At 43.2% G+C, this 27,887-nt stretch overlaps 1 protein-coding gene across 2 annotated transcripts; it reads right to left on the bottom strand.

The window, feature by feature from the left end:
* Window positions 1-193: 193 nt before the first annotated feature.
* Cep78 (centrosomal protein 78) lies at window positions 194-27,772 on the bottom strand. Of its 2 annotated transcripts, XM_052188779.1 has the most exons (15): window positions 27,385-27,772; window positions 24,880-25,052; window positions 24,720-24,792; window positions 23,682-23,785; window positions 21,528-21,702; window positions 19,143-19,256; window positions 17,830-17,894; window positions 17,455-17,566; window positions 12,208-12,343; window positions 11,944-11,989; window positions 10,802-10,930; window positions 4,750-4,827; window positions 3,308-3,474; window positions 2,020-2,188; window positions 194-824 (listed from the first exon to the last, which is right to left on the bottom strand). In XM_052188779.1, the coding sequence occupies exons 1-15, from the start codon at window positions 27,650-27,652 to the stop codon at window positions 261-263; spliced, it is 2,373 nt and encodes a 790-aa protein (XP_052044739.1). In that variant the 5' UTR covers window positions 27,653-27,772; the 3' UTR covers window positions 194-260. The 2 variants fall into 2 exon arrangements, with proteins under 2 accessions (XP_052044739.1, XP_052044748.1); XM_052188788.1 differs by lacking the exon at window positions 4,750-4,827.
* Between the last annotated feature and the right edge of the window lie 115 nt (window positions 27,773-27,887).

The raw sequence follows: 27,887 nt of genomic DNA, 5'->3' as shown, positions 1-27,887 counted from the left end.
GCAGCAGTTTCACGAGGGTAAAAGCTTTGCTTTCTTACATGCTGGAAGCCACCACACCACAAGTGTTTATAAATTAGACTTTCCACAAATATGTGCCCAATAAATTATGTGAGTGAAAAGATTTTAAAATAAGTATAGAAAATTTGTCCTATAATATTTCTAGCCCTGTATTTTAACATATCACTCAATATAATAAAAACATAAGAAAATTTATTAAAATTTGAAGGCAAAAATCATAATTTCAAAAAGTTAGTCCTACGTCAGGTCAGGTGTGCTGATGAATGAATGCGTTCCTGACATTCAAAATCAGACCCAAGAGTATCACTTTCAGAATGTTCTAGGGGATTGGGTTTACTTTTGATAGTCTTGGATGAGACAGTCACTGTTCTATTTTCTTTCTTGATAGAAATGCATTTTTTCAAAGATTCACTTTTAATTGGCTCAGTAAGCAAAGACCTTTTATCCCCAGGTCCTCTGCTTTTTGAGTTCACAGGAGAGTCAGAGTCGGAGAGCAGGTCCTTCCTGCAGTGTCTCTCAGCAGACGGCCTTCTGGAGGGCTCACTTGTCGCGCTCCCTTTCTCTGAAGAGGACCTGCTGTGCTTAGACAACACCACCTCTTCTCTTTGACTCCTGCCACCAGAAATGCCATCTGCTACAGGCAGGCCTGTTTGAGCAATGAATCCTGCTGCAGACCCCTCCTGCAGTTCCAGGCCTACAATTCCCAGGATGTCTCTAGAAGCTCCTGCTGCCTCTTGGGTGGAAGGCAGAACCTGGACGGTGTCGAGAGGTAACGGCACGGTGCCATCGCTTGTAATCTTCTGAAACTGCGGGGAAAGAACAAAGCTTGAGAACAAATTGAGCACTACAGAGGAGGAAACTCTGTACAACTCACTGTACAACTGTGGCTTAGGGAGGGGTGTGTGTGTGTGTGTGTGTGTGTGTGTGTGTGTGTGTGTGTGTGTGCATGACTGCAGTGGCTACAAGAGGCACAGGATCCCAGGGAGCCACGGTTACAGGTGGCTGTGAGGCATGAACATGGGAGCTCGGGACTGTACTCAAGTCCTCTAGAAGAGCCAGAGCGCTCTCTCTCAACAGTCGGGCCGTCTCTCCAGCCCTGTAACTGTGATCTTACTAAGCAGTCGGCTCACCACTCAGAAGATTCTATAGTCATTTGTTTAATTATACGATGCCATGTGATTGGCAACTCAAAAATATATATATATATATATATCCAGAGTTAGCTGTATATTTCTAGCAATTTTGTTCTCTATAATTAGCTTCAATTTTCCACATTAAAAGCAAAACAAAACAAACTACTTCTAAGAAACCTACTTCCTAGCCTCTCTGTGTATGTGAAGTATCCAAGGTGCAACCTGACTGAGCTCTCAGGCCAGCAGCTCCTCAGACACATCTTAGACCGGCTGCTGGGTCTTGGAGGGGGGGTTCCTGCGATGGCCACCCTCCTCCGCCTACTAACTGGGGCCGTAGGCACGCTGCTCTGTCTAGATCACTGGTCTGGACCTTCTCTGCATAGCACTTGGGCCCTCCTCAGTGTCCCTTCATTGTGAGCTGACTGCACACAGATAGAAACCTAGACGAGACATGAATACAATAGCCATTTACACAACTAAATTCTGACTATCTCTTGACTATCTCTTTACTCTTTCTTTCTTCACCAAAGGGTGCTTATTCCAAGTATAAATTATCAAAAAAACTTCCAGTTTTGTCTTTTTTTCTTTTTTTTTTGAGATAAGGTCTCACTATGTAGTCTTGACTGGTCTGGAATTCATTATGCAGACCAGGCCAGCTTCAACCTCACAGAGACCTGCCTGTCCCCGCCTACCAAGCACTGGGATCAAAGGTGTGCATCATGATGCCTAGCACCGTTTTCTTATTGATAATGGTGCAGCTTCTGGAAATAGGTACAAACTTAACTGCCAGAGAGAGACCGCCATTACTTTCTCTGACCTGGGAACTCCTTGCTAGTGGCTTGACTCACGGTCTGACAGGTCCACTTACTCGGATATCCTGCATTTGTCCTATGGCACTCTGTTTTGGGTCCAGATTGTCATCTTCAAGTGCTTTCTGTTCTTCTACAGGTGTATTAGCTGTAGAACTCATCTGGGGACGACCCAACAGGTGAAAATCTGACTGATCTATACCAGCCATAGTGGCCAGCTGCCCGAGCCTGCAGACAGGAAGGAGGAGGAAAAGACACTTGGGAACAACTTAAATTCACCCACAGCTACAAGCATGAAACAGGTATAAATGAACACCAAGATCCAAAAATGTTAGCAGCCGATGACGCCTACTTCAGACAACAGCCCCTTCCTAACTCCACCTTCCTACCCTGCTCTGTGACCTCTGGACCGCATCACCCCCTCCTCTTAGCACCCCAATTCCCTCAGGAATACATTGCATATCACCCATAGCAGCCATCACCGCTTCATTTTAAATACTATTCCAACAGCTTCAACCTCAACTATCTCCATCCACCTGACCCCTCTCCTCAGCTTCCCGTCTAGGATCCACCTGACCCCTCTCCTCAGCTTCCCGTCTAGGATCCACCTGACCCCTCTCCTCAGCTTCCCGTCTAGGCATTGCACGTTCCCCTCACACTGCTCCATCAGCCTCCTTCAGCTCTCTTTTTTAGCATCTTTTTTCTTTTTTGAGATTCATGCAGCCCAAGCTAGACTCAACATTTCTATGTAGTTAAGGGTGACTTTGAACTCCTGCTCTTCTTCTCCCACTCAGGCGCTGGACTACAGGTGTGTGCCACCATGCCTGACTGGCATCGTCTTCTGGCACTACAGTTCTTAGGTGAGAACCCTGACCTACTCCTGTGTCCACAGCACCTGTGGAGATCAACGACATCCTGAAGCCAGGAGAATTTAACTCAGAACTTATTTAATAGGCAAGATGGATAAAGGTAAGAAATCTTCTGTATATTCATAAATATTTTCAATAAAATGATCTTTAACTTAGTCTTTTTAAAAACATGTTAAGGCTACATTTATAGCAGACAAAACTGTATATAAGTCACATGCCCAATGGCATTAGCTTACCTTTACCAAGACCACTAGTCTTGGTACTAAGTACTCTTTATGCTACTTTTTAATGATGGGCTTTCTAACAAGGCAGGTTTACTATTCTGCATTTCTTTTAAAAGGAATTTTCCACTAAAAAGCAAATCAAGCAAACTATTGATAATGACATTAAATGCCCTGTAGAAGCTAAAAAATGTGGAGTTCCTCAGCAAGCTACAATTAAAGCCACTGAAGAACGAATGCCCACCCTCCAGGTATACCCAGCGTCTTTAAGGAGATCCAAGAAAGCGTGAAACTTCTGAAAAGAATTCTCGATGCTTCCCAAGATGCCTTCATCGTCCAGGATCATGCTTGTCAACGACTGTGCGTGAAGCGCTTCAGACAGGGAGACATTTATATTTCTTAGCTGGGCATTTTCATGTTCCAGCTACAAAAGAAGGTTGAGAATGTATGATATCATCTAAAGAAAAGTTTTTAATACGTAAACTAAAACATTAAAAAATGTAATTAATTTATTACATTTTTAAACCATTTAATTAACTAATCTAATTCTCAATCAATGAAGACATTAATCTTCATTGGAGATACTTGGTGAAATATAACAAGTAGATGAAAATACAGTTACTGTTTTACTGATGACTGTCCAAGAGTACATCTCTAACTGCTTAAATTCACACTGGACCATTATGCAGCCGATACTCAACCACCTAAGGTTCATTTGGTATTAGAAAACACAACAGTCCGATCTAAGCAAAATTATAATCCTGCTATACTTAATCTGGTAAGTACTGATTTCAATATGCTGACTTTTTCTTAACACACATGTATGTACATGCGTGGGCATGGGCCATAACACACATGTGGAAGCCAATTCTCCTTCCATGTAGGGCCTAGGGATCTGACCCAGGTGGGCGGGCTTGCCAGCAAGTGCCCATCTGCAGGCCCTGAGGCCTACTGTGCTCATGTTAAGGCCTTGCCACTCAGCCCCCGTCAACGCTGAGCGGTTCTCTGTAGCTTCTTGCTCTCTTCTCAGGCAACACAGGAACCCAACCCTGGCATTTCTCAGAAAGGCAAGGCTTACGTAACATACTTCGGGCTTGTGCCTTCCAGGGCTCGGCACTTGTTACAACACACACACTGTGAAGACTCTTCTTTACATGTAGTGTGCGGTTTCCCTACTGGAAAACTTGCCAGTGGTATGCAAAGTAGTCCAATAGTCTAGCTCATGCTCACAGTATAGACGTCGGTCTCCCATGGCATTCTTAGGAGCTTGTCCTTACCTTAGACTTCTAATTTTTAAAAAAACTGAGTCTGGCCAGGCATACCCCTGCACTGGCATGACAGCCATGCACCACAAGGCCCATCCTCTTAGGTTTCATAGAGTATTTGCTTTCCTAATTCACTGTGAGAAAATAGCCCCACCACCATTTATGTTACATACACAGAATAAGCCCAATAAATACATTTCATACATGGCAGTCAAAAGCCAGGGGGAGGGGCAAGCTATTTCTTACACTTTTTACAATACACTTTTTAGAACATGTCTAATGACACTAAATGAATGAATGCAAGGTTAAAATGCTCAACTCAGTGCACAATACACTATGCCTTATCATTTTCAAGTATTTTAAAGTTTGTAAGTACAGAACGTGAAACTTAAAACCAACAAATAACTCAAAATATGGGAGCACACCTTCCTTACCTCACTGACTCGCTTGTCAGCCTTGAGGCGGACCACCCTCTCCTCCTTTAGCTGCCTGAGGCACTCCTCCAGCTTCTCCTAGGGAGAAGGAACGGAGGAAAGGTAATCGCTGCACTGTGGTCCCTCCACTCTCCCAGCTACACAGACCAAGAACTGAGGGGCAGGCAGAGCCAGAAGTAAGCTCGGGAGTGGGATGCCATGTCACCCCTGCACACACACCGCCGAGTGCAGTAATTACCAAAATGTATCAAATCAGCGCATTCCGGACTCACTTAAGTCCCACTCTACTGAAGAGTTGCAGTGCTTACCATAAAAAATAGATACAACTATCAGTGAATCACCGATCAAAAAATTAAAAGTCATTGAAAGGAAATTTTCATTTTTACTTCTGGGTTCTTCATAATAGAAAACTCTGTACTACTCTTAACACACCAAAATCATGCAACTGCAACAAAAATGCATACTTAAAAATGTAACACTTTTAAAGCACTCTACTATGCGAAGCACTGTTCTTAGTTCTCTGGGCACTCACTAATGTAGCCATCAACCCCCTTTCCTCCCTAGGAGAAGGGCAGGCCTCCTGGCTCAGGCGGAGGAGCAGAGCAGCACCTCTGCTGGCTACGCAGCTGGCGCTGAGTTGGGAGCAGTCTTGGTCGCACAATCATTGACCCTGCTCTTTACCAACCTCAGGAAATAACTAACGGACCTGTGAGCAAACCTGCTCATCGTTTCCAGGAACCGAGTGAGATTTTATGGTCCTTGATGGTGGAGGTGTGACGATTATTTGTCATAGATAAAGCCCTGAAGTAGTCCCTAAGACTTCCCAGGGCTCATGCAGGGACCGCTGTGAGGGGATAATTAAGACCTTCACAGCACGTGACCTTAGGATGGCGTGGGTATGACACAACTAGGGAACCTATTCAAAGGTACCAGGCTCTTCATGAAAAAGATTTTTATTACAAAGGAGTTAAGACAACACAGAAGTTCTTCACTGCCAACTCTGAAGAGGAGGTGGCCCACAGAAGATGAGAGGGTCCCTGACTGACAAGTAGCAAGCCAATAGGCCCTAAGAGCCGATTTATGCCGCCAACGCCAGCATGCCTGGAAGGATTCCTTCCCAGCACTGGCATCAGCCTGGCCTACACCATGATCTCCGTTTTTGTGACACTCTGAGTCTGTCTGGACTTTTATGTTAAAACTGTAAACTCATAAAAAGGGACTGTATTAAGCCGTCAAACCTATAGCAACAAATTCAACTTTCAGGCTTAGGAAAAAAACAAGTATCTGCTAGTGTTATAAACCACCATTTTTTGAGTAGTTGACTATATAATAGTAAACAAAACATGTATTCACTAAAACCTCACAATGTATTTGTACTCATGCATCTTCCTACCCTGGCCTCACTGGGATGATAAGTATGTAACCAAAGCTTGGCTTTGCACTTGTGTGGTGTGAATGTGCACATGTGGTGGCCGGAGGTTGATGTCGGGGACTGTCCTTCACTGTTCTACCTTTCCTGTGGCAGGTCTCTTCCTCAAATGTAGAGGTCACAAACCCAGGTGGTCCTGCTAGTCTGAGGCGTCTGTCTCTGCATTCAGAGGCTGGCAGTACGGTGAGCCGTCACACATCCCTTGCATCTATGCCAGTTCTGATGCAAACTACAGACCTTGAGCTTTAATGACAAGCAGTTAAACACAGAGCCAATGCCCTAGCCCCTGGGTCTATATTTTAAAGGCTTCTGAACATTTACTTAAACACAGAATTTTAATTTAAAAGTTTAGTTTGGGACCACTGAGACAGCTCAGTAGCTAAATTTCCAGCACTCACATACATAGCAGCTCACACCTGTTTCCGGGGGACCACGTCCCTTTTCTGGTCTTGTTGGGTATTAGACACACATGTGGCACAAACATACATGACCTCAAAACATTCATACACATAAAATAAAGATCTTTTAAGAAGTAATGTTATATATTTAAGGAAAACAGCGATATAAAATATCTAAGTGAGTGGCAGCAAAGTTGTTTCCCTTTCAACAAACTGTTTTAAAATATTTCCCCAATGGAAAGTTGAGTACTTTTACACTCAAACTGTATGTCCGAATATTGTTAAATGCTTTGATGATATCAAATTACTTTTCTCCTTAAAGACTGATCTTTTAAAAAACGTCGACAGTGTAGATATGGGGATGGAGTTCTGTATGTGTATGCAGAGCTGGCCCTAGAGCCACAGGGAGTTGGGAACCACGTGCCAAGAGCAGTAGGAATGAACAAAGTCCTCTGTAAAAGCATCACATGCTCTTAGCTTCTGAGCCCCCTTTCCAGAGCCACGACTAATAGTTCCTAAAACTAAATGGTCAGTACATTTTATGTCATGCTGTCTGTGTGTGTGAGGCATACGTGTGCTGCAGTGCATATATGGAGATCAGATGACAGCTTCTCTTCCGCCATGGGGAGACGGGGATCCTGGCAATGGAACTCAGGTTACGGGGCTTGGCAGTAGGCACTCTCAACTGAGCCCTCACATAGAATTCATTATGGTAAGTCAGTGCGAACTCCTGTTTATGATTCACATGATGATTTAACGCAGCACAGCTTGAGAAAGGAGCCCACAGTGTGCAAGCCAAGGAGCTTCCTGGACTCACTTATATGGCACAAATGAGGGGTTGAAGGGGCATGGGTGACGCTGAAACAGTGTCATCTCTGCAAAGTCCCACCCAATCATGGACAATCTCATGATGCTCCATTTCAGACCAGCTCTCCACAGCACAGCCAAGTGCAATGACACGGAAAGGCTTCTCCCCCTAGTGGAGGGAGTCAGACATTGTCAGATTTGGACCAAGTTTCCCTCCTCTCAGCACTCTTCTTGAGATAGAGGCTTACTATGTAGCTCAGTCTGGACTAAACTCTCCATCCTCAGGCTCCTGGTTTAGAGGTATGTGTCGGATGAACATTTTGAGGCCCTGAAATACCTGTGTCCTAACAGCTTTCTGACATATGCCCAGGATTTGACACAGCTTCCAGCAACAAAGCCGATGTACTGGATGGTTTTATTGAGGAGATGCCTCTGTAAGATCCAGCAATAAGGCATTTTCTCAATTAATGATAAATGTGGGAGGGCCCAGCCCATTATGTGTGGTGCCATCCCTGGGCTGGTGGTCCTGGCTTCTATAAGAAGGCAGGCTGAGCAAGCCATGGGGCGTGAGCCAGTAGGCAGCACTCCTCCATGGCCTCTGCATCAGCTGCTGCCTCCAGGTTCCTGCCATGATTAAGTTCCTGTCCTGACTTCCTTTGGCGATGAACAGCAATATGGAAATGTAAACTGAATAAACCCTTTCCTCCCAACTTGCAATTTGGTCATGGTGTTTTGTGGCATCAACAGAAACCCAAACTAAGCCAGCCTGTCACTCTGATACGTCACATCTACTATGATTCACTTTCCTCATGGAAACTGTGAGATGTGTAAAGAAAAGAAGCAACTTTTATTAAACATTTATTCTCTCACCTCCTATGCCTAGAACAAAGAAAGCAGGCAATAAAGAATGAAGGAAGAAGTCCTGGCCATATAAGAATTAGCACATATACAAACTCAGAAGAGTGCATGAATTCACAACTGGTCAGTGCAAAATGAGTGAACACGTGAATCCAATTACTACAGACAGGCTTATGATCAGTCTGTTCCCACAGGCACGTCCAGCACTCTAGGGCAGTCACTGCCTGAAGCAAGCTTTTCGCCACAGAAACTGATTTGCCAAGATTTGTACAAACGAAGTCCTCAGCAAATGCTCACACCATAACCACCTAAGACCACAAATGCCCAGCACCACCCTCAGACCCGCAGGAAGCAACTCCTGGAGTGTCCCATTTCCAGTTGCACAGTGGAGCCCGGGTTAGGTTCCCTCAAAGCTGCAGGCTGCCCCAGCACTAACTCTAAATGGCGGTTTCCCATGTTGTACAGATCAGTTAGTTACACTTCTTTCCACTTGTCTTCACCTTTAGTTAGTGAGAATTCCTTCTACTGCCTACTGTGGGCTAGCACGTTTCAGTGATTCTCACAGGGAACGCACACTAAGAGGGTCCTCAATGCACCTTGAGTAAGAAACTCTCTCGTTGCGGTTCCTAGCCTTCATCTTCCTCAGCAACTACAGACACTTTTGATGTAGTGTTTCCTGGGCTCCATCACAGACCAGTAATAGAAAGCTTGCCCATCATGGACAAAGTGTGGTCTCTAGCATTTAAACAATCAGGAGGACGACAAACCAGAACAATCCCAGAAAACTGACCAAGCTCTGTCAGAGCCCAGGAGAAGGAGACCACCAAGCACCTGAAAACATGCTCAGCACTCCATGCTCCTCTGCAGCTTAGCAACAAAACACTCAGGTTCTGTACAGACAAGACGAAAAGTGTTCCCACACAGTCCACACACGGTCTCTCCTAAGAGTCTATCACTTTGTAAGTGATTACTTCGAGAATTCTCTATATAAGTATTATGAATTTTAATTAAAAGAAGCAGCTGTGGCATTTATCTTCCGGGATGTGTAATGTGTGGGACTGAACCTAAGGTCTTATATGCTGGCCAGGAAATTGGTTTGCCATTAAAGCTGTATCCGTAGCTGGCTTAAAATAAAATAAATAAAATAGGTAACTGCCCTTCGACTATTAATGACATTTTGAGAAGGCTGCTTCTGGGGACTAGCAAGCTGGGCCCTAACCACACACAAACCAGGGACGTCACTGTGGACTTGATTGTGTGCTCTCAGAACTGAGAAAATGGAATCTCTGCCGTCTTAAGCCAATAAACCAATAAACAAACAAAAATAAACAGGTGAATATCAATTTCTGGATTTGTAAGTTTCATACCAAGACTGACCTGGTTTTAAGCGGTCACTGTGGAGCTGGTGGTGTGGCTCAGTGATAGCATGCATGTTGAAAAGTATGAGGTTTTGAGTTCAAACCCAGGTCCTAGCACTTCCACTAACTCCATGTGAGTCATGTAACCCACAAGAAAAGGCAAGACTTTCTTAAAAGATAAGGTCTCCCAGAACTTATTACAAATCAGCTCTGATTTAAAGTCTAAATAAACCTTATGTTTAAGGTACAAAAACCTGCTAAATTAGCTAATTTTCTTTTTTGCTTACTTAAATAGAAAAATGGAATAACATTAGATGCCCAGTTTTAAAATAAAGTATAGTTTCTTAATTTTTTAATATTATGAAAGGGGAGTATCAGTAGCAAAAGATTTTTCAAAGCCAGTGGTGGTGGCTTATATGGGAGGCTAGGAGAAGACCAGGACCCCAAGGCCAGTTTGAGATACAATGACTTCAAGGACAACTTGAGCTACGTAAGACTCTATCTTAAACAAAAGAATCTTTTTCCAATTTTACTTTTACTAAAAACAAAGTTACATTTCAATCATGATATGAGAGTTCAGCTAGTATTATCATCAGTTTCCTGGCCTTTCAAATAACAGCGCTGGGCTGAGTAGCCCAGTCAAAGCCAGGCCACACATGCATAAGGACCTAACGTGATCCTCAGAGCATGAGAAGAGGCAGGGTGTGGTGGTAGACACTCACAATCTCAGCACCCCAGAAACAAGTGGGCAGAGCACTGGCCAGGCAGACAACCCTAACTGGCAAACTCTGAACCAATGAAAGACTTTATCTTAAAACCAAACAACTGCCTCAAATGACAAACCCAGTGTGGATGACAACGGAGGACTGAGAGACAGCAAAGGCTGTCCTCAGGCCTCCACATGTACACATAAGGAATATATGCACACACACACACAAACGCACACACAGCAGTGAATCAGCTGACTGTGTCAGTATGGTCATTAAAGTTCTCATTACAGCTAACGTTCTGATTCTAAGAAGAGGAAAAATTGATGTCCCATTTTATCTTGTAGAGTATGTATTCTCTCATCTCGCCTGTTCTGTACCATGGCGGAGAGTAAGAGTTAGAACAGAGGGGCAAACAAGTTTCACCAAGAAGCAATTATACTTTGACATGGTCTTGGCAATGGTCTCTGTACCTGGAAAGGAGGAGCTGTGTACCTGTAATGTTTCTTGTCTTATGCTGGTTTTCTGAGGCACTTCATGGACACTTTCTGAAGAATCCTCAGTCTCATCAGTTTCTGAGGATGAAGGACTTTCTACTGTCACAGTCACAGGGAAATTTGATTGCTTAAATAAAGAGAACATGACTTATTAATACTGTGAGCCAAATACTAAACACCAGAGGACACCTAATCAAATCGGTCTAAAATATCAAGTAATTTTCTGTAAATGTATCGCACTGTTCCTTAGCCTAAAGCAATGAGTAACAGAAATAGGCCATGAACTTATTCCTGCTGTTACTACAAAACCATGTAGTGCATGTGGCTGACTACTGTTTGGCACTGCACACATTTACTAAGCTCCTCCCAGACAATTCAAGTGGGAAGCCAAACTAAACACTTTTCAGGTCAACTTTTATACCACAGATAATAAATGTATTGTCTACGGTAAGACATGAAGAGTGCAGAAGTGTAAGTCTTAGGAGGAAAAGAATAAACGTCAGTAAGTCTAATTAATACTAGAATGGTTTTAAAAATTAAATCACATCCATATACACAACTGAAAGTAGCTCCTCTCCTCTTCACCCTGCGGCCTGAACTAGTGTAGGAACAGTCTGATTCTCCTGTCAAGCTTCAAGGTTTTCCCTCTAGTTAAAAACTGATGTGGTCATACATAACCCTACTGAAAACGTGCAGACTGAACCAGTGCAGGGACAACTCTGCAGGATAAGCAAGCCAGTGGGATAGGGACTGTTTGTGACCCTGACTTTAACGTGTAGAGTGTGTGTGTGTGTGTATAACATATACAGGTACCCAAAGCAACATTCCTTAAAAACTGGGACATGTTTTAGTGATGAGCTCTGGAATAGTAAAAAACAATGGTCAAACCTACTGTGAGCATAAGCTTATAAATTGCCTGGAGAAATGGGGTATCTATGGATAAAGCCACAGTGTGTCATATGCATAGAAGGTACAATGCCCTGCACCATGGCACTGGGACAGGAATCAGGAGACTTTAAATTTATTTATTGCAGGAGGGACAATCCATTTCACAAAGCTCCTATCAGTTAACTCTACTCTTTTCCTACTCTGGTCCCTTATAATATGTTAGAAATATGACAAATACCTTCAAATACATACCTTCAGGTGATTAGATAGATCACAAGTTTTGATTAATGGAGAACTCCTAAAAACATATCAACAAATTAAGTTATATTTTGATGTATGCACACTACAGGATCAAAGTTATTTCTACTATGTACACTGTTCATGTAGAAACACTATCTGGGCGGAGGCCGTGCGTGAGCCAGCCCCTTCCACTTCCAGAATCAATAGAACTATGTACGTAACAGAGGTTCCCAGATAACAGCGGTCAGGACTAAGGCACGGGAAAGAACACCTTACCTGTTTCTTTTTGCACGTTCCGCTGTTCGCCAGGGCAGGAAACCAGATGCACCCGGAGGCCGAGGATCCGGAGCATAGCAGTCTTTACTGAGCCCGTGTTTTCTCCCATTACTCACAGGTTTCTTTGTAGCTAAACCTATGTTCAAGGAAGGGATTAAAGAAAACCAGGATATACCAAAGGTCTGCAGAGTACCATTCACACGCTCCTAACAGCACAAAGGAACAACGGACTATGATACCAAAACCATTGCAGTACGAAAAATTTATAAACTGTTTTTGGAATAGGTTTTCCCTGGGTAGTTCAGGCTACACTTGAACTCACAACCCTCCAGCCTCTCCCTTATAAGTGTGTGGATTACAGAAATACCTCAAATAGGGGAAAGGTTGCTGAGTGGATGCTGTCCTCAATTTGATGGCTTTCAGTTCTCGCATGAGTTAACACACACACACACTCACACAGATCAAAGACAAAATTTATAAAAAAAAAAAAAAAAGGATAAATGAGGGTCTTAAACATGAAATGCATGTGGCAGCTAAATCCATATATTAACACATAATTAGAACAAATCAAGTCCACATTTACGTTTTTGTCTCTGCTATCATTGGAAACAAATCACAAAGGTTTACTACAACAGTTCTATTTCATCTCAGCCCACGAGTTTTGTCAGTCTTACAGTGAGATCCTATTTTTAAAAAACCCAAAATGTAATTAAAACAAAATGGCCATTGTGTTCGTCTTCTTTCTGGCCTCTTTTACATGTTATAACTTCTTCAGCAGTGGTGGACTGCTGTCTAAGATGCTGCATATGCAGTAATATAGGTAAATATAGTAAATATTTTTGTTTTATTTGCATTGGTGTTGTGCCTGCATGAATGTCTATGTGAGGGTGGTAGATCTCAGAATTACAGATAATTTTGAACTGCCACATAGGTGCTGGGAATTGAACTCAGGGGCTCTGGAAGTATAGTCAGTGAGTGCTCTTAACCACTAAGTCATCTCTCCAGTCCCCTAAAGTTAATTTTTATAAAATTACACTAATTTGTGTATGTGTGCTGTGGCACACAGTGGTGATAGGAAGACACTTGCAGGAGTCAGTAATTTCCTTCCACTACATGGGTCCTGAGAACTGATCTCAGGGCATTAGGCTTGGTGCTAACTGCCTTCATCACTGGCCATCTCAGTGACCCAAGACAGAGGTGCCACAGTGTAGCTCACTAACAACCACCACTCAGTCCTGTGCCATTTTCTGTATATATTAATGTAAATGTTACATTACAGGACTCGTTCATCCTCTTCTATTGCATTTTTCACTTTATTACTATCAGTTTTTAAGCCAGAGTCTCATGTAGCCCAGGCTAGCCTCAAACTTGCTATATAGCTAAAGATCTCCTCGTGCCTCTATCTTTCAGTTACTTCCCTTTTTAAGTTAATTATCTTCATAAAACAAACATTTCAGTCTATGGTAGTAGACCACATATGACTTCTTATAAGCATATATCATTTCTTTGATTTTCAGAAAATGTTAGGTTTTTTTGTTTTTGTGGGTTGTCTGTCTCTCTCTCTCTCTCTCTCTCTCTCTCTCTCTCTCTCTCTCTCTCTCTCTCTCTCTCTCTTTTGGTTTGTTCTGAGACAGGGTTTCTCTGTGTAGCCCTGGCTGTCCTGGAACTTACTCTGTAGACCAGGCTGACCTCGAACTCAGAAATCCACCTGCCTCTGCCTCCCAAGTGCTGGGATTAAAGGCATGCACCACCACCGCCCGGCGGGTTGTTTTTCAAGATAGAGTTTCTCTGTATATCTCTGGCTGTCCTAGAACTTAATCAATATATCATGCTGGCCTTAAACTCAGAAATCCACTGCCTCCCCAGTGCTGGGATTAAAGTGATGCACTACCACCACCTGGCTATGTTAAAATATTTTTAATTAAGACAGAAATAATTGGTATGTATCATGTCAAAAAATGTAATAAAGTTCTTATCATCTTCTTGAACACATACTCCCAACAAAACTTATACAATAACGTAAGTTCTGTCCTCACTAAACTCTACACAGCAACTGGTCAGCTGACCTGCATGTTTCCAAATAACTGAGACAAACAGTAAAAAAGCCAAGAAACAAAATTCCTCTTACTCAGTGCGCTGTGAACTGCAGCCACAGGTCCACTCCCTCACTAAGAAGCAAACACTTGTTCTAATTGTGTAATGCCTGGTCACTACTAAAGCCACACAAAGGTATACTGCACCGCCTTTTCTTCATTTTACAATATTGTATCAAGCATCAATTGAAATGCTTTGAATAATACTTACTTACAATATAAACTTTAGGTAACAGCACGAGACCCAAATCCCCAGTTACATACTCTATTTGCTGCTAAAATACTGTTCTGAACTTGAAGCTGGCGGACAGCTTCCTCTTGACACAGCAAGCAATCAGCTGCTCCTCAGGACACTCATTATTTACTACAAATAAACTGCTTCATGAAAATGTACCTCTTTTTTGAAAGAAGTTTATATGGCATAAAAAGTTACCACAAACATCTTTCCAGAAGTGAGTGATAATAAACATTCTGTTTCTTCTATTACAGTCTTTATGGTTTTTAATATATATTATATTTATATATGTGTATTTATATGTGTACACATACATGTATACATGTACATATATACATATACACACACACACCCCTTTCTTACTAGACATGGATTTGTTCCATTCTGTTATTCTTTCCTATTACAAAAAAGTTATGTGTGCTAAAAGTAATGTGTTGTAAGGCTGGCCTGTAGCTCAGCTGTTAAGAGTGCTTGCCTAAGCATTTATAAGAGCCTAAGTTACATCCTTGCTCATCGTCCTGTAATCCTGGACACTGTGGTACTTGTCCGTCACCTCAGCATTCAGGAACTAAAAGCAGGATGATCTGAAGTTTAAGGCTACCTGTGGCTACACAGTGGATTCAAAACTATCCTGGGCCAAGACTAAGACAGAGTGATTTAGAAAATAAGTTACTATAAGGTTTGTGCCTATAATCCCCGCACTTAGCAGGCAGAGGCAGGAAAGTCATAGCAAATTCAAAGCCAGCCAGAGGAAGACCCTATCTCAAAAAAAAAAAAAAAAGAAAGAAAGAAAAAAGAAAAAAAAGTTAAAAAAAAATTTAGAAACATAAAAATATCAGAGACAAATTATAAAAAAATTATACATTTAGAAGAATCTAAAATTTATGTTTATATAATAAACATTAATTTTCATCATGCTTTCTTTTATAGTATGAGCATTTGTACTGTGTGTGTGTGTTTATGTGTGTGCGCGCGCAGGTCCAGAACAACTTAGAGGTTCTAGCCTTCTACCATGGGTTCTGAGGGTGGAGCTCAGGTTGCCCTGCCTGGAGGCAGGTGCCTTTCCCTACTTGCTAGCTGTTATAAAAAGAACCTTTCCATTTGTACCTAGTCACAAAACTAATAGCCTAAATTTTAGGTTAACTAATACTTAGAAGTGTATTTATATACTGTAGCACACAATGGAGGATTGTGTTAGCTAGTTTTATTTCAGTTTAACACAGCCAGAGTCATTTGGGAAGAGGCAACTTCAACTGAGAAAATGTCCCCACGAGAATGGCCTGTGGGTCATTTTCTTAAATGATGACTGATGGACTGTGGGTGGTACCACCCTTGGACAAGTGGTCCTGGGGCATCTGGGAAAACAGGATGTATAAGGGGTTGGTCTGGTACTGCTTTGTATTAAAATGCTAAACACTGGCCCCCAAGATCTAGTGGCCCCTATGAGCAGATCTTCACGGACACCAAATAATGCTATGTAAACCTCGCTCCCCAAGTTATCCGATTGGTTAATAAAGATGCCTACAGTCTCGGCTGGGCAGAAGAAAGCGAACAGAGAAAAGGTTCCCTGGGCCTGGGGTCTCACGTAGGGTCCAGGAGGAGAGTGACAAAAGAAGGAAGAGGTTGCCGTGGGGTTGCATGGATCATGACCACATGCCCACGAGGCCTGGCCCGATGGAGCAGGAGCAGTGCAAACAGAACATTCAAGTGCTATCTCACGGATTCTGACAGGGTCACAGACAAGGCAGCATCAAGGGTTGGTACCTGGCCAGCTCCAGTGCTCTAAAGCTTATCAGAAATCTAAAGGTCGGGGCTGGACAGATGGCTCAATGGTTAAGAGCACTGACTGCTCTTCCAGAGGTCCTGAGTTCAATTGCCAGCAACCACATGGTGGCTCAAACCATCTGTAATGAAATCAGATGCCCTCTTCTGGGGTGTCTTAAGACAACGACAGTGTATTTATAGAAAATAAATAAATAGATCTTAAAAAAAAAAAAAAAAAGGAAAGGAAAGAAATCTAAAGGTCTCTGCATTCTTTATTTGGGAACTAAATGATCTGAAGTGGAGTAGAAACCCCTAAAAGATATTTAAAGGCAACAAGGAGCACAGCTAACCTCCAGGGCAACAGTGACCACTGCAGGGTGGAGCCAGCCAGTGCGCAGCCCTCCCCAGGGCCCCACAGTGGCTCCGCTTCCATGCTCCTGTCTGAATTCCTGCCCCTACTTCCCTAAAAGATGGACTGTGATGTGGATGCCCAAACTGAAATAAACCTCCTCCTCAAGCTGCGTTTGGTAGTGGTGTTTTGTCACACAACAGAAACCTTAACTAAGACAAAACTGTTTTTCCAACTGGGCATGGTGCTGTTTCTCAAACTACTCAGGAGTTTGAGATAAAACAATCACAAGTCTCAGGTCAATCTGGGCAACACAGCAAGAACAAATCTCAAAAAAAGCAAGGAACACTTTCCTAAAGTGCCCAGCTCTAGATCAAAATGTTTGTCTTCAGCACTGCTTTTTACATTAAGTGGGAGAGTAGTTGTCTCCCACGCGAGGGATCCTGGGTTCAACCCCAGCACTGTTTGCTAAGTAAGCCTGCATCAGAGAGCATTACACATATCAACTGTAAATTATGAAGAATAATCATTGTTCAGGAAACAGTCAACATGATGAATATTTTATACATAAAGAACAAACAACTGTTAATTTAAAAAACAGTAAAGCTTATAATCCTTCCAAATGATTCATTTACTATTTCTACCTGCCATGAATTTTCATAACCTAAATTAGAATAATTATAGTCTAGAACCAGAATATACTGTAATCAGCATTGGTTATTACCCAAGATATGAGACCTTAATATTAACATGCTAACACATGGTAGGTGCAAGTGTTGATAAAAAGCAAAGACAGAGTCAGTTACCAATTCTAATGGTAGCTTTTCCTTTCCGACTGCTTCCTAGTACAATTGTTTTTTTTTTCTGCTTAGTGGTTTTGGATGGTTCCTTCAATGACGGGGATGTTACCCACTGGTACTGGAAGAGAGAGACAGGTGACATCAGTTACAGGTAACAGGACTCAACTGTAGCTGGACATGACAAAGATATTCTACACTTAATAAAGCTTTGCAATTTTCAGTTCTCAGATCCCAAATTGAATGATACACAATATTTTAAAAAACAGAAAAGCCACCTGATTTTACTTCAGGTAGCAGAAAAAATATCAACAATTTTACTAAAAGCAGAAGAAAACAGTAACTAAATGAAAATTCTCCCCACAAGACTGACAGGAATCCTACCTCTGAGTTTGCACTCCTTCCATTCTGGAGAACCTTCTGGATAACTGCTTTCATCATAGAATGATCTGAAGTAGAAGAGAAGTGAGACTGCTCAAGGTCCACCCAGGGGCTGGCTGCCTGCTTACAACATAAGCCCGCTAACCGCCGCTTTCCCACACAACTGAGCAGCATACTCATTTCTGCTTCTGAATGTTCTTCCTCGGAAGCTCAGTTTACTGCAACACTTTGCCCATCAGCCACCAGCACTTTAGGTCTAAAGTGGCTCTGGAGCCTCCGCATAGAAAATCAAAGGTTGTGCCATCCCAATATCACCCCACACGCAACCTAAGTCAGGACAGAGCTTCAAGCATGCTCCGCCCCCAGCCCCCGTCTCAGTACTGCTACCACTTGGTCCTCTGTGCTATTCTCCTCATGAAATCATATGACTGAAAGACTGCTCAGATTATGCCTTTATCTCAGCTCACTTAGCTTTGTCCTTACCTGGCAATGACAAGTCCCTAGCTCCTGTTTGACCACACAGCACAAGATTATTTATTATTCATTAATTTATTTGCTCGTGTGTCTATTAGCTTGTCTGTCTGGGCAGGATGTGTATGCAGGTGCTTGTGGAGGTCAGAAGATGGCACTGGATCCCTTGTAACTGGAGTTACAGGTGGTTGTAAGTAGTTTGACGTGGCAGCTGGGAACCAAATCTGAGTCACTGCGGCTATTATGTGCAGCTCTAACCACTGAGTCGTCTCTCCAGCCCCTGCCTTGTTTTCCCCTCAAATCCTCTATCCCTCCTGCCATCTTGTATCTATACTTCCATACATGCCCTGCTCTCCAATCAGCTGTCCACTCAAGTGTCAGTTCTCCAGCGAGTGCCCCACCTGTCTTATTAAATTCTTTTGCACTCCCTACTATTTAAAATTCATTATCAACTTACACATTTGCATTTGAATTGCATCATTGATGAATAGCAAGACTCTGTCTAATATACTGTTAGATGCTTAGTATCTGAACCAGTGGTTAGGCTCATTCAAAATCTAAAATTCTTTTACAAATTAGCAAACAAATGAAATGTTCCTGCAGAGAGTCAGAGACCCGGATGGACCTGAGCGAGCGCTCTGAGGGAGCCAGTTTTTCTGTCTAGGTTCAGTGGCGGCAGCAGCCACCTGAACAATTACTAGGTTGATTCCTTGAAAACAATACAGTAGCTGCTAAAACCACAAAGTCAGAAAACAAGAAAATAAATACATTAAGTTTTTATAGATTCTAATACACAGATTCATTTTTATGCCATTTGTCAGTTAATTTTTAAACAGACGACATACCAATAAGTGGGTTTTTCCTTATATCCAGGACGACCAGGGTTCTGTTGGTTTCCAGGGCCTCCAGTAAAGCCTTGGCCCCTTCATTGGTGAGGCCGCACTGCTGCAGGTCAAGCGCTTTTGATGAAAGACAACAAGTCACTTCCTGACTCCACACAGTTTAACACAGACAATTCTCATTCATGCTTAGGACATTCCTGAACAAGACTAGTCAAGGCACTTTTAAATCTTGGGTATTAAAAAAAAAAGCCAGGAAAGCATATGCAAAGATAATAGTAATCATCATCATCATCCTCTTCTACAATGTACTACAGTGACCTCACCCCACCCCCATGCAGAAGAAGTAACTCCCCACAATATGAAAGAAAATAAAACACAACAAGTATCAGTTCATGATTCTGATGGCAATATAAACACTGCACTTAGTTCTTGGACTCACAATCCTGAACTCCAAAGGAAATCTCAGAAAACTTTTCTTTAAAAATGAGAGCGCTGGAGAGACGGTCTTCCAGAGGACCCGAGCTCCATTCCCAACACCTACGTAGCAGCTCACAACAGTAACTCAGGCCCAGGAGACTCAATGTTCTTTTCTGGCCTCTGTGGGCAGTAGGTATGACTGTGGTACACGGATATATGTACAGAGGAAACATCATATACATATACATAGAAGAGTGCCTACCCTGACTTCCCTTTATGAAGAACTGTAAGCTATATAAACAAACAAACAAAAACAACAACAACAAAAAACAACAAAAACCCCTGTCTTCTCCAAGTTGTATTGGTAAGTGTGGTGGTTTGAGTAAGAATGTCCCCACAGGCTCATATATTTGAATGCTTAGTTACCAGGGAGAGGTGTGGCCTTGAATAGGTATGGCCTTGTGTGTGTGTGTGTGTGTGTGTGTGTGTGTGTGTTTGTGTGTAGGGTGGAGGGCAGAGGGGGAGTGCATCGCTGGTGGTGGGCTTCAAGGTTTCAGAAGCCCATGCCAGGCCCAGCCTCTCTCCCCCTGCTGCCTGCAGATCAGGATGCAGAACTGCTCTAGCACCAAGTCTGCCTGCCTGCATCCGTGCTCCCCGCCATGCTGACAACGGACTAGACCTCTGAACCTGTAAGTAAGCTCCTAACTAAATGCCTTCTTTTGCCAGCGTGCCCTTAGTCTCTGTGTCTCTTCAGTGACTAGGACAGTATGTTTTCTATCACAGCAGCAGAGAGCAGACTAGGCTAAGAAAAGGGAACAAGGGCACCCTTGCTCAAGCAGGCAGAGAGCTGACTCTACACCTGAGCTGCCAGTGCCCAACCCTGGACTACCCAGGCCCCAGAAGCAGGAGAAATAAACGTCTGCTGTTTAAGCCACCAGGCTATTGCATTCTGTAACAGCTAAGACGCCTCTCGACACAAAAGACAGAACCAACTGACTGAGCTAGTCATAGCCATCACTTTCACTACAACATTGAATGACACCAACTATGGCAATGGAACCCAGGGCAGCAGGACGGCTCAGCAAGTAAAGGTTCTTGCTGCCAAGCGAGACTGCTCAAGCCTCACCCTCGGAACCTATGCAGTTGAAGGGGGTGGGGGGGGGGACCAATTTTAGTAAGCTGTCCTCTGCCCTCCACAGGTGTACTATGGCACACAAACTCGGAACCACATCCACACCCAAAGTAAACAAACAAATGCTTGTTGTTAAAATCTTAAAATTAAAGCAGCCATCAGGTACGCTAAGAGTATGCCTTTTATCCCAGCACTCAGAAGGCAGAGGCAAGCTCTGGGAGTACAAGGCTAGCCTGGTCTACACAGCGAGTTCCAAACTAACCAAGGTACCCAGTCAGACTCTGTCTAGAAAACAACAACAACATACAATTAACATATATATGTAACATATATATAATTATATATATTTTATAGCATATATTAAAATAGTAATAAATATGGTTGTTGATTTATTTAAGTCAAGATCATATATGAAAATGCTTTAAAATGTACATATAATAAAAAAAAAAATTGTGGTACTAAGAGTAGCACTCCAAAGTACCAGTACTCTAGATAAGGCCTATACTGCTGAGAGCTCAGGAAAACTAAGTACTAGATTTCTCTCTCTCTTTCTCTCTCTCTCTCTCTCTCTCTCTCTCTCTCTCTCTCACACACACACACACACACACACACACACACACACACCCCTACCTGTAAATAAAATCAGTGACTATAAGTTCTAAGTATACAGACAAATCTATTTTTTTTAAGGCTGAAACTATGCCAAAATGAACAGTAGAAACTTCTAGGTGTTTTGACTACAGGTAATTTGTTTTCTATGAAGAATATATGTGACTTCAGGATAAAGTACAATAAAAGCTACTAGAGGGTTTCCGGTTTCCAGAGCTCATTTAACTTACCTCGAAGCCATAAATCCTCACTAAGCGAGTCTGCAAAAGCACTCGCACCTTGATCACCAATGAGTGTGTTGCAATTCAGTGTGATGCGCCTTAAGCCAGCCATGCAGTCAAGATCGGGCCTCCTGTAGCGAAGACTCTCAGCCCAGGTTTCTTCATGCCTTCTCATGGTTTGATACTTCAAAAATAACAGCATGAAATCAGACACTGGAGAAGGAAACTAGGCCTAGCTGATTATATACCACACCCCCCAAGTACAAATAAGACAGTAATCTGCCCTCAGAACATCTCAACAAGAGCTTGAGGTGGGAGGACAGTCACAGGTGACAGCTGCTCAACAGTCAAAAGACAATTCACTGAAGTTTAAGAAAAATTATTTTCCTTTTCTGCCACATTAAAGAACTGGTTTAACATTACTACAGTTCTAAACTCTATCCTGTCCTCTAGTGGTCTTCTTATAATTTAAATATTTAGCATGTTACATGGTTATTAGTAAGCTATATAAAGCTGGATAAATATTTTATGTATGTTTTATGTATGCTGAAATAACAGAATCCCTGTATACATATGTGTGTGTGTGTGTGTGTGTGTGTGTGGTGTGTGTGTGTGTGTGTGTGTGTGTGTGTGGTGTGTGTGTGTGTGTGTGTGCTTACATAATACTGAGATTGGTCCTCAATATCCAGAGCCATGGGCATGCTAAGCAAAGCGCTCTACTCCTGAATAGTCAGGCCAACAAGTGCAACTTTTAGATGATAAAAAGATACATTCATTCAGAGGCTGTAACATCATCTTTTAACCCAATGGCTCACATATACTTCTTAGTCTTATATACCTGCCATGTTTAGCATCCTAGAATAAGCAAAGAGAATCTGACGTGCCTTAGGTAGAAATTATTTGTCTTGTAATCACAGTTGTACCTTTAAGACTGTAACCAATTCTCTGTATTCACCAGGTAAACTCTGCCCACCCGGGACACTGACACTACAAGGAACAAAGCCTTCCCGCTTGACCATGAAAAGAGCCAAGCAGCTGTGGAACGGCACCAGGAGTCATGTTGATGCCACTTTTCTAAGAGTGACCACATCAAAGCAACAAGCAACAGACACTGCACTAGGCTCAGGGAAGGTAGCGCACGAGATCCTCAGCTCAAACAGGGATTTTATAGAGGCGAGGTAACTTGCCTATGGCCACAAGACAGTGAATGGGTGAGGGCTAAATTAAAAGCCACATCCATACTCTTAGCCAGGCTAGTGGTAAGGCCTAGAATCCCAGCTACTCGGTAGTCTGAGGCAGGGGCATCTCAGGTCCAGTTTCTGTCAGGGCTTCAGAGTAAGTTCATGGCCAGCCTAGCAGTCTCAAAATAAAGAGCCAAGGTTTACTCTGTAAGGTCCAAAAGCTCCATGGGTCAGTTTCCTTTGCCAACTACTCAAGTCTCCTAATATGAAGCAAAAGTAGCCAGTTACCAAGCACACAGCTAGGCGGGCTGTGGTCTTCAGTCCCCTTAACTTGCAAAAAACACATAATGGGCTATATTTGGTCCACAGTCCTTAGCTCTATCTTTGATCTGTGCCATCAACTACAAAAATCAAGGCCGTTGAGGTGACACATACTTGTAATCTAGCACTTGGGAGGCTGGAGGAAAAGGACCAGAGCATGTCCCAGGCCAGCACAGGTGACACAATGAGTCTGAGCACAGACTGGACCACAAAGCCATATCCTGTCTCAACCCCACTAACCCCAAACAAACAACAAACAACAAAACCTACAAAAGCCTCATGTCAAATTGCTAAGTAACTTTACTCCTAATGTAGTAGTTATTACAACTATAAAGACTGTATGAACTGTTTTTGTTAGTTTATAAATTATGGTAGTTAAGAATGATGTCAATAATTGGAGAATGTAATAGTATAAAGTTTCTTCTGGTGCTGCAATGTTTTCAATAACTAAAATAACAAGTATTATTCATGAAGCATTATACTTTAAAATCTTAGTTTTAAGATTAAATGTGTATCTTTAAGGGTCAGAATCCCAAGCTAGACAATGGCTATAACATGCAAAAAAACAATTGCAGTCTCCATACTGGTTAAGACAAAAATTACTGCAACCTCACACCAAAGTATTAATGTGCTTCAATCACATCAGTCATCCAAAGGTTACCTTTAAGATCTTGGCCATATGACAGGCTCCTTGCCATGTCAGATTACATCCTGTGAAGTTGACAGTCTTGAGAGTGACAGAGTTCTTTATACCTTGACAAATAACTAAAAGAAAGTAAAAGATACACAGTAAGACCAAATGCTGCCAATGTGGTCAGTCTCAGTTTACCAGATGTCATCAGGCTATGCCAGTTTAGAAGTGTATTCCTAACGTCACTTTCTACCCCGTCCAGCCACTAACAGATTGGCTGCAGTAACAAAGTATTGGTTTAGATTACAGCAAAGGCTTAGTTCCACTAACTTGCCAAAACTGAATACTTTTCATATTGCCTATTGATATATGGGCATTGTAATTTCATTTTAAAGCTGGGCATAGTGGCACATGCCCTTAATCCCGGAATTTGGGAAACAGAACTCTGTGAGTTCAAGGCCAGCCTGATCTACATAGTGAGTTCTAGGAAAGCCAGAACTACACAGTAAAAACTTACCTCAAATAAATAAACAAACAACTGCAACACAGCTGTTTCACTTGGAGATGGAGATGACTTGTTCTCTTTACATCCTTACTATTGCCCTTTTCACAAAGACTTTTTTCTTTTGTTTTTGTTTTTCTGTTTGTTTGTTTTTTGAAACAAGGTTTCTCTATGTAGTCCTAGCTGTCCTGGGAACTTGTTCTATAGACCAGAATTGGCCTCAAACTCAAGAGACCCTCCTACCTCTGCCTCCTGGGTGCTGGGATTAAAGGCGTGTGCCACCATACCTGGCTCCCACCAATATTTCTTAAAGGGAAACCATAAACTATAAGCAAACACAAATAACAAAATACCAAATACTACAAACTGTTTTATGGCATATTACAAGCTTAAATAGAGTTCAGACAGTATTAACCATGCTAAGCTTTTCTAGTACGAAGTGACAGCATCCGAGCAGGCACAGGAAGGGGGCAGCTCAGGTGGAAGCAGCAGCCCAAAAAGACAGAGTTATCAGCACACAGATAAACATGAGATCATTCTCACAGGACAAGAGTTAAATGACTCACTTTCTAAACCTCCGTCTCCAATTGGACAATTTGCAAGAGACAGGTGCACCAAAGAGGCTGATTTACTCAATCCCTTAATAGAAAAAAGTAAAATATATATTGAGTATTTCCCCACCAAAGCCAGTTTCCAAATGTTACAGGTCACATGGCCAAGGCTTACCTTAGTTAGACAGGTCAAATCTCTCTCTCTCAGAAGCAGCCCATTGAGCTCCAGATTTCTTAGCACACCTGATATACTTAAGCAGCCTCTAAGAGCCTTACACAACTGGAAGCTCAAGTCTTTGGATCTCACTGCAGGAACTCGATTCCTACAAACTCTGTGTGTATCAGCACCTAAAACAAACTCAGTAAGTCAGTGATCAGTAAAATCAATAATGTCAATCATACAATTTTAGGATTAAAGCTCCTCAGTGCCAAGGCACGGAAATGAACCATATCCTTCAAGAAAAACCGCACAGCCACAGGAGACACAGAAACACAAACCTCACAGCCACAGGAGACACAGAAACAAAAACCGCACAGCCATGAGACACAGACACAGACACAGAAACACAGACCATGCATGGGATTCTTCTGGAAGCAAAGAAGGTGCACCTAAGGCATGGTTTCAAGAAAGCCCTTAATTTGCACAAAGGAAAGAGAGAGAGAGAGAGAGAGAGAGAGAGAGAGAGAGAGAGAGAGAGAGAGAGAGAAGACTATGTGCAAAGGGAGCCCAGCCTGACACCCGGTGGACAGTATAAATGCTGCAGGTATGAAAAGAAATTCAGAGTCTGAACCAAGTCCCACAAAAGTTGGCTTTTATAACACATGTGATGAGGACCAAAGCTACCATTGATACAATAAGGATGGTTAGAAAAACTTGCCTCAATGTTGGACCAATCAGACAAAGGGATGAACAGAGAGAGGCACCTCAATCACACAGGTTAGGAAAAGCACTCCTTCCAGGAGGCCTGGCCAGAGGGCAGCTCATTTTCCAGTGCCTTTGTAAAGGAGGCACAAACCGCAGCTAGTAAGTGCTGGTTCTGTGCTAAGTGAGACCATCTACACAGAGGGAAACTGAGTTCAGGAGCAGCAGAGCCAGCCAGGAGCTTCTTCAATAGAATAGTCAAAAGAGCTGAGAGAGAAATAAGTCGTGTCTAAGGGGCTAACACTCACAGCCTATACCCACTGGATATGAGACATGGAAATGCTGTCAAGAATGCCTGAAAGGGAATGGTCTCCTTGTACTTGAAGGAAGGAAGAAATAGAAAAAGAAATTAGGAACTGAGACAAACTGATAAAGGTGCTTGCAGGGAAAAATGTTGAGGACCCAAATCTGGATTGCCAGCAAAAGCCTGTATGCCACTTCTGTGAAGGATCAAGGGATGATCCCTGGGGTAAACTAGCTAGCCAGACAAAGGAATCAGCAAGTCCCCTGAGTTCAGGGGTGGGGTCGGGGTAGGGGGAGAACCTGCCTGAGTAAACAAATTGGAAAGCAATAGATGAAGACATTCAGGGCCAACCTCTAGACTCTATGCACACAACATGTGCATACATGCAAACATGCACATGTGTACACACACACACACACTACATACATATACACACAACTATTTGCAAATCTAAAAACAAAAAAGTGTGAAAAATCAGCTGGAAAGATGGCTCAGTAGCTAAGGGCATTTGCTGCACAATCTTGGGGTCTGAATTCCAGATCCCAGAACCCACATAACCTAAGCCTCAGGAGCAGAACTCCAGCATGGAAAGGGGTGGAGTCAAAAAGGCAGTTGGGGCTTTCTGCTTCCAGCCAAGCTGAGAAAACATATCCTGTCTCAAAAAAGTAGGTGGAGAGCCATCAAAGGACACCCAACACCCCTTTCTGGTTTCTGAGTGTGCACGAATGCCAATACTAAGATACACAAACGCACAAATACACAAATCAGTAAGGAACATACATATTGGATTATAATTTTTGTTTTTTTGGCTGCTGGGCAGGTGTTCATGAATGATCATAGAAGCACCACAAACACTTGGCTTAGGAGTTACAAACAATTTAAATGAAAAGAACTTGCAAACACATTATCTGCAAAGCAGAGCCAACTGCTTACAACATTTGTCAAAAATAATAGTCCCTTGGGCTGGAGATAGCTCGGCGGTTGGGCACACTTGCTGTTCTTGCAAAGAGTGAGAGTTCGGTTCCCAGCATCCATATGGTGGTTCACATATGGATTCCAGGGATTCCAACCTCTTAGACCCTTTTCTGGACTCCAGGCACTGCACACACATATTACACATACACTCACACGAAGGCAAAACACTCACACATATATTTCTAAAACTCATAAAAGACGTCCCTGAAGATTTTTGTTATACTTTTTTTTTCTAATTTTAACCTCCTCCTTTTCTGTATTAGACTTGCAATTATGAATGAGGGGAGATTGTACATTTAAACCCCTAAAGAGAGGACAGGGACCATTTGCCAAATTATCCTGCATATTCCCCTCGGGGCGTACAGTTGGTCATCCTCGCTGTAATAAGGGGCACTCTCGAGTTTTACTCCCTAGCTTGACCACTCCAGACAACCGCCCGAGGCGGCAACCTGCAAGGGAGGCGGCGGCAAGAACTCCTTTGTGGCTAGGAGGAGGCCGCAACGCAGCCTTACGCTGCACCGGGCTCCCTCCCCTCGCACCTCCGGACCGCAGAACTGTCTCCCCGAGCCACGGCTGGAAGGAGCTCTTGATGGCCACCAGCGGCAGGTCGCGGTTCACCCTGAGCGTGCTGAGCAGCGGCGCCCAGTCCACCGCGCGCAGCCGGTCGGCATTGAAGTCCAGCACGCCGTCCCGCAGGCAGGCGCGCACGGCGGGCAGCGGCACCGAGTCCTGCAGAGCGCACAGGTACTCATAGTGCGAGAAGAAGTCGGCCGCGGAGTCGCGCCGGAGCTTCACAGAGTCGATCATGACCGGCAACCCCGGGGACCTCCACCAGCCGCCCCGCGCCGCCTCCCGCCGCGCCTCGGGCGGTTGGCGCCTGCTCTGCGAGCCGCAGCCGTTCTAGCCACCGGCGAGCTCCCGCGGGCGGCGTGCGCATGCGTCGGCGCTCCCGCTGTGCGTCAGAGCGCAGGCCACGCCCACCAGGGCGCGCAGGGTCCAGCGCGCGGTCAGCTGGAGACGTGCAGTTGCTGTGCAGTGAGCG

This window comes from Apodemus sylvaticus, chromosome 1 (genome assembly GCF_947179515.1).
Source record: "Apodemus sylvaticus chromosome 1, mApoSyl1.1, whole genome shotgun sequence".
Taxonomy (NCBI): domain Eukaryota; kingdom Metazoa; phylum Chordata; class Mammalia; order Rodentia; family Muridae; genus Apodemus; species Apodemus sylvaticus.
Note: the sequence above shows the minus strand (reverse complement) of the source record. Positions and strands in the feature narration are given on the sequence as shown.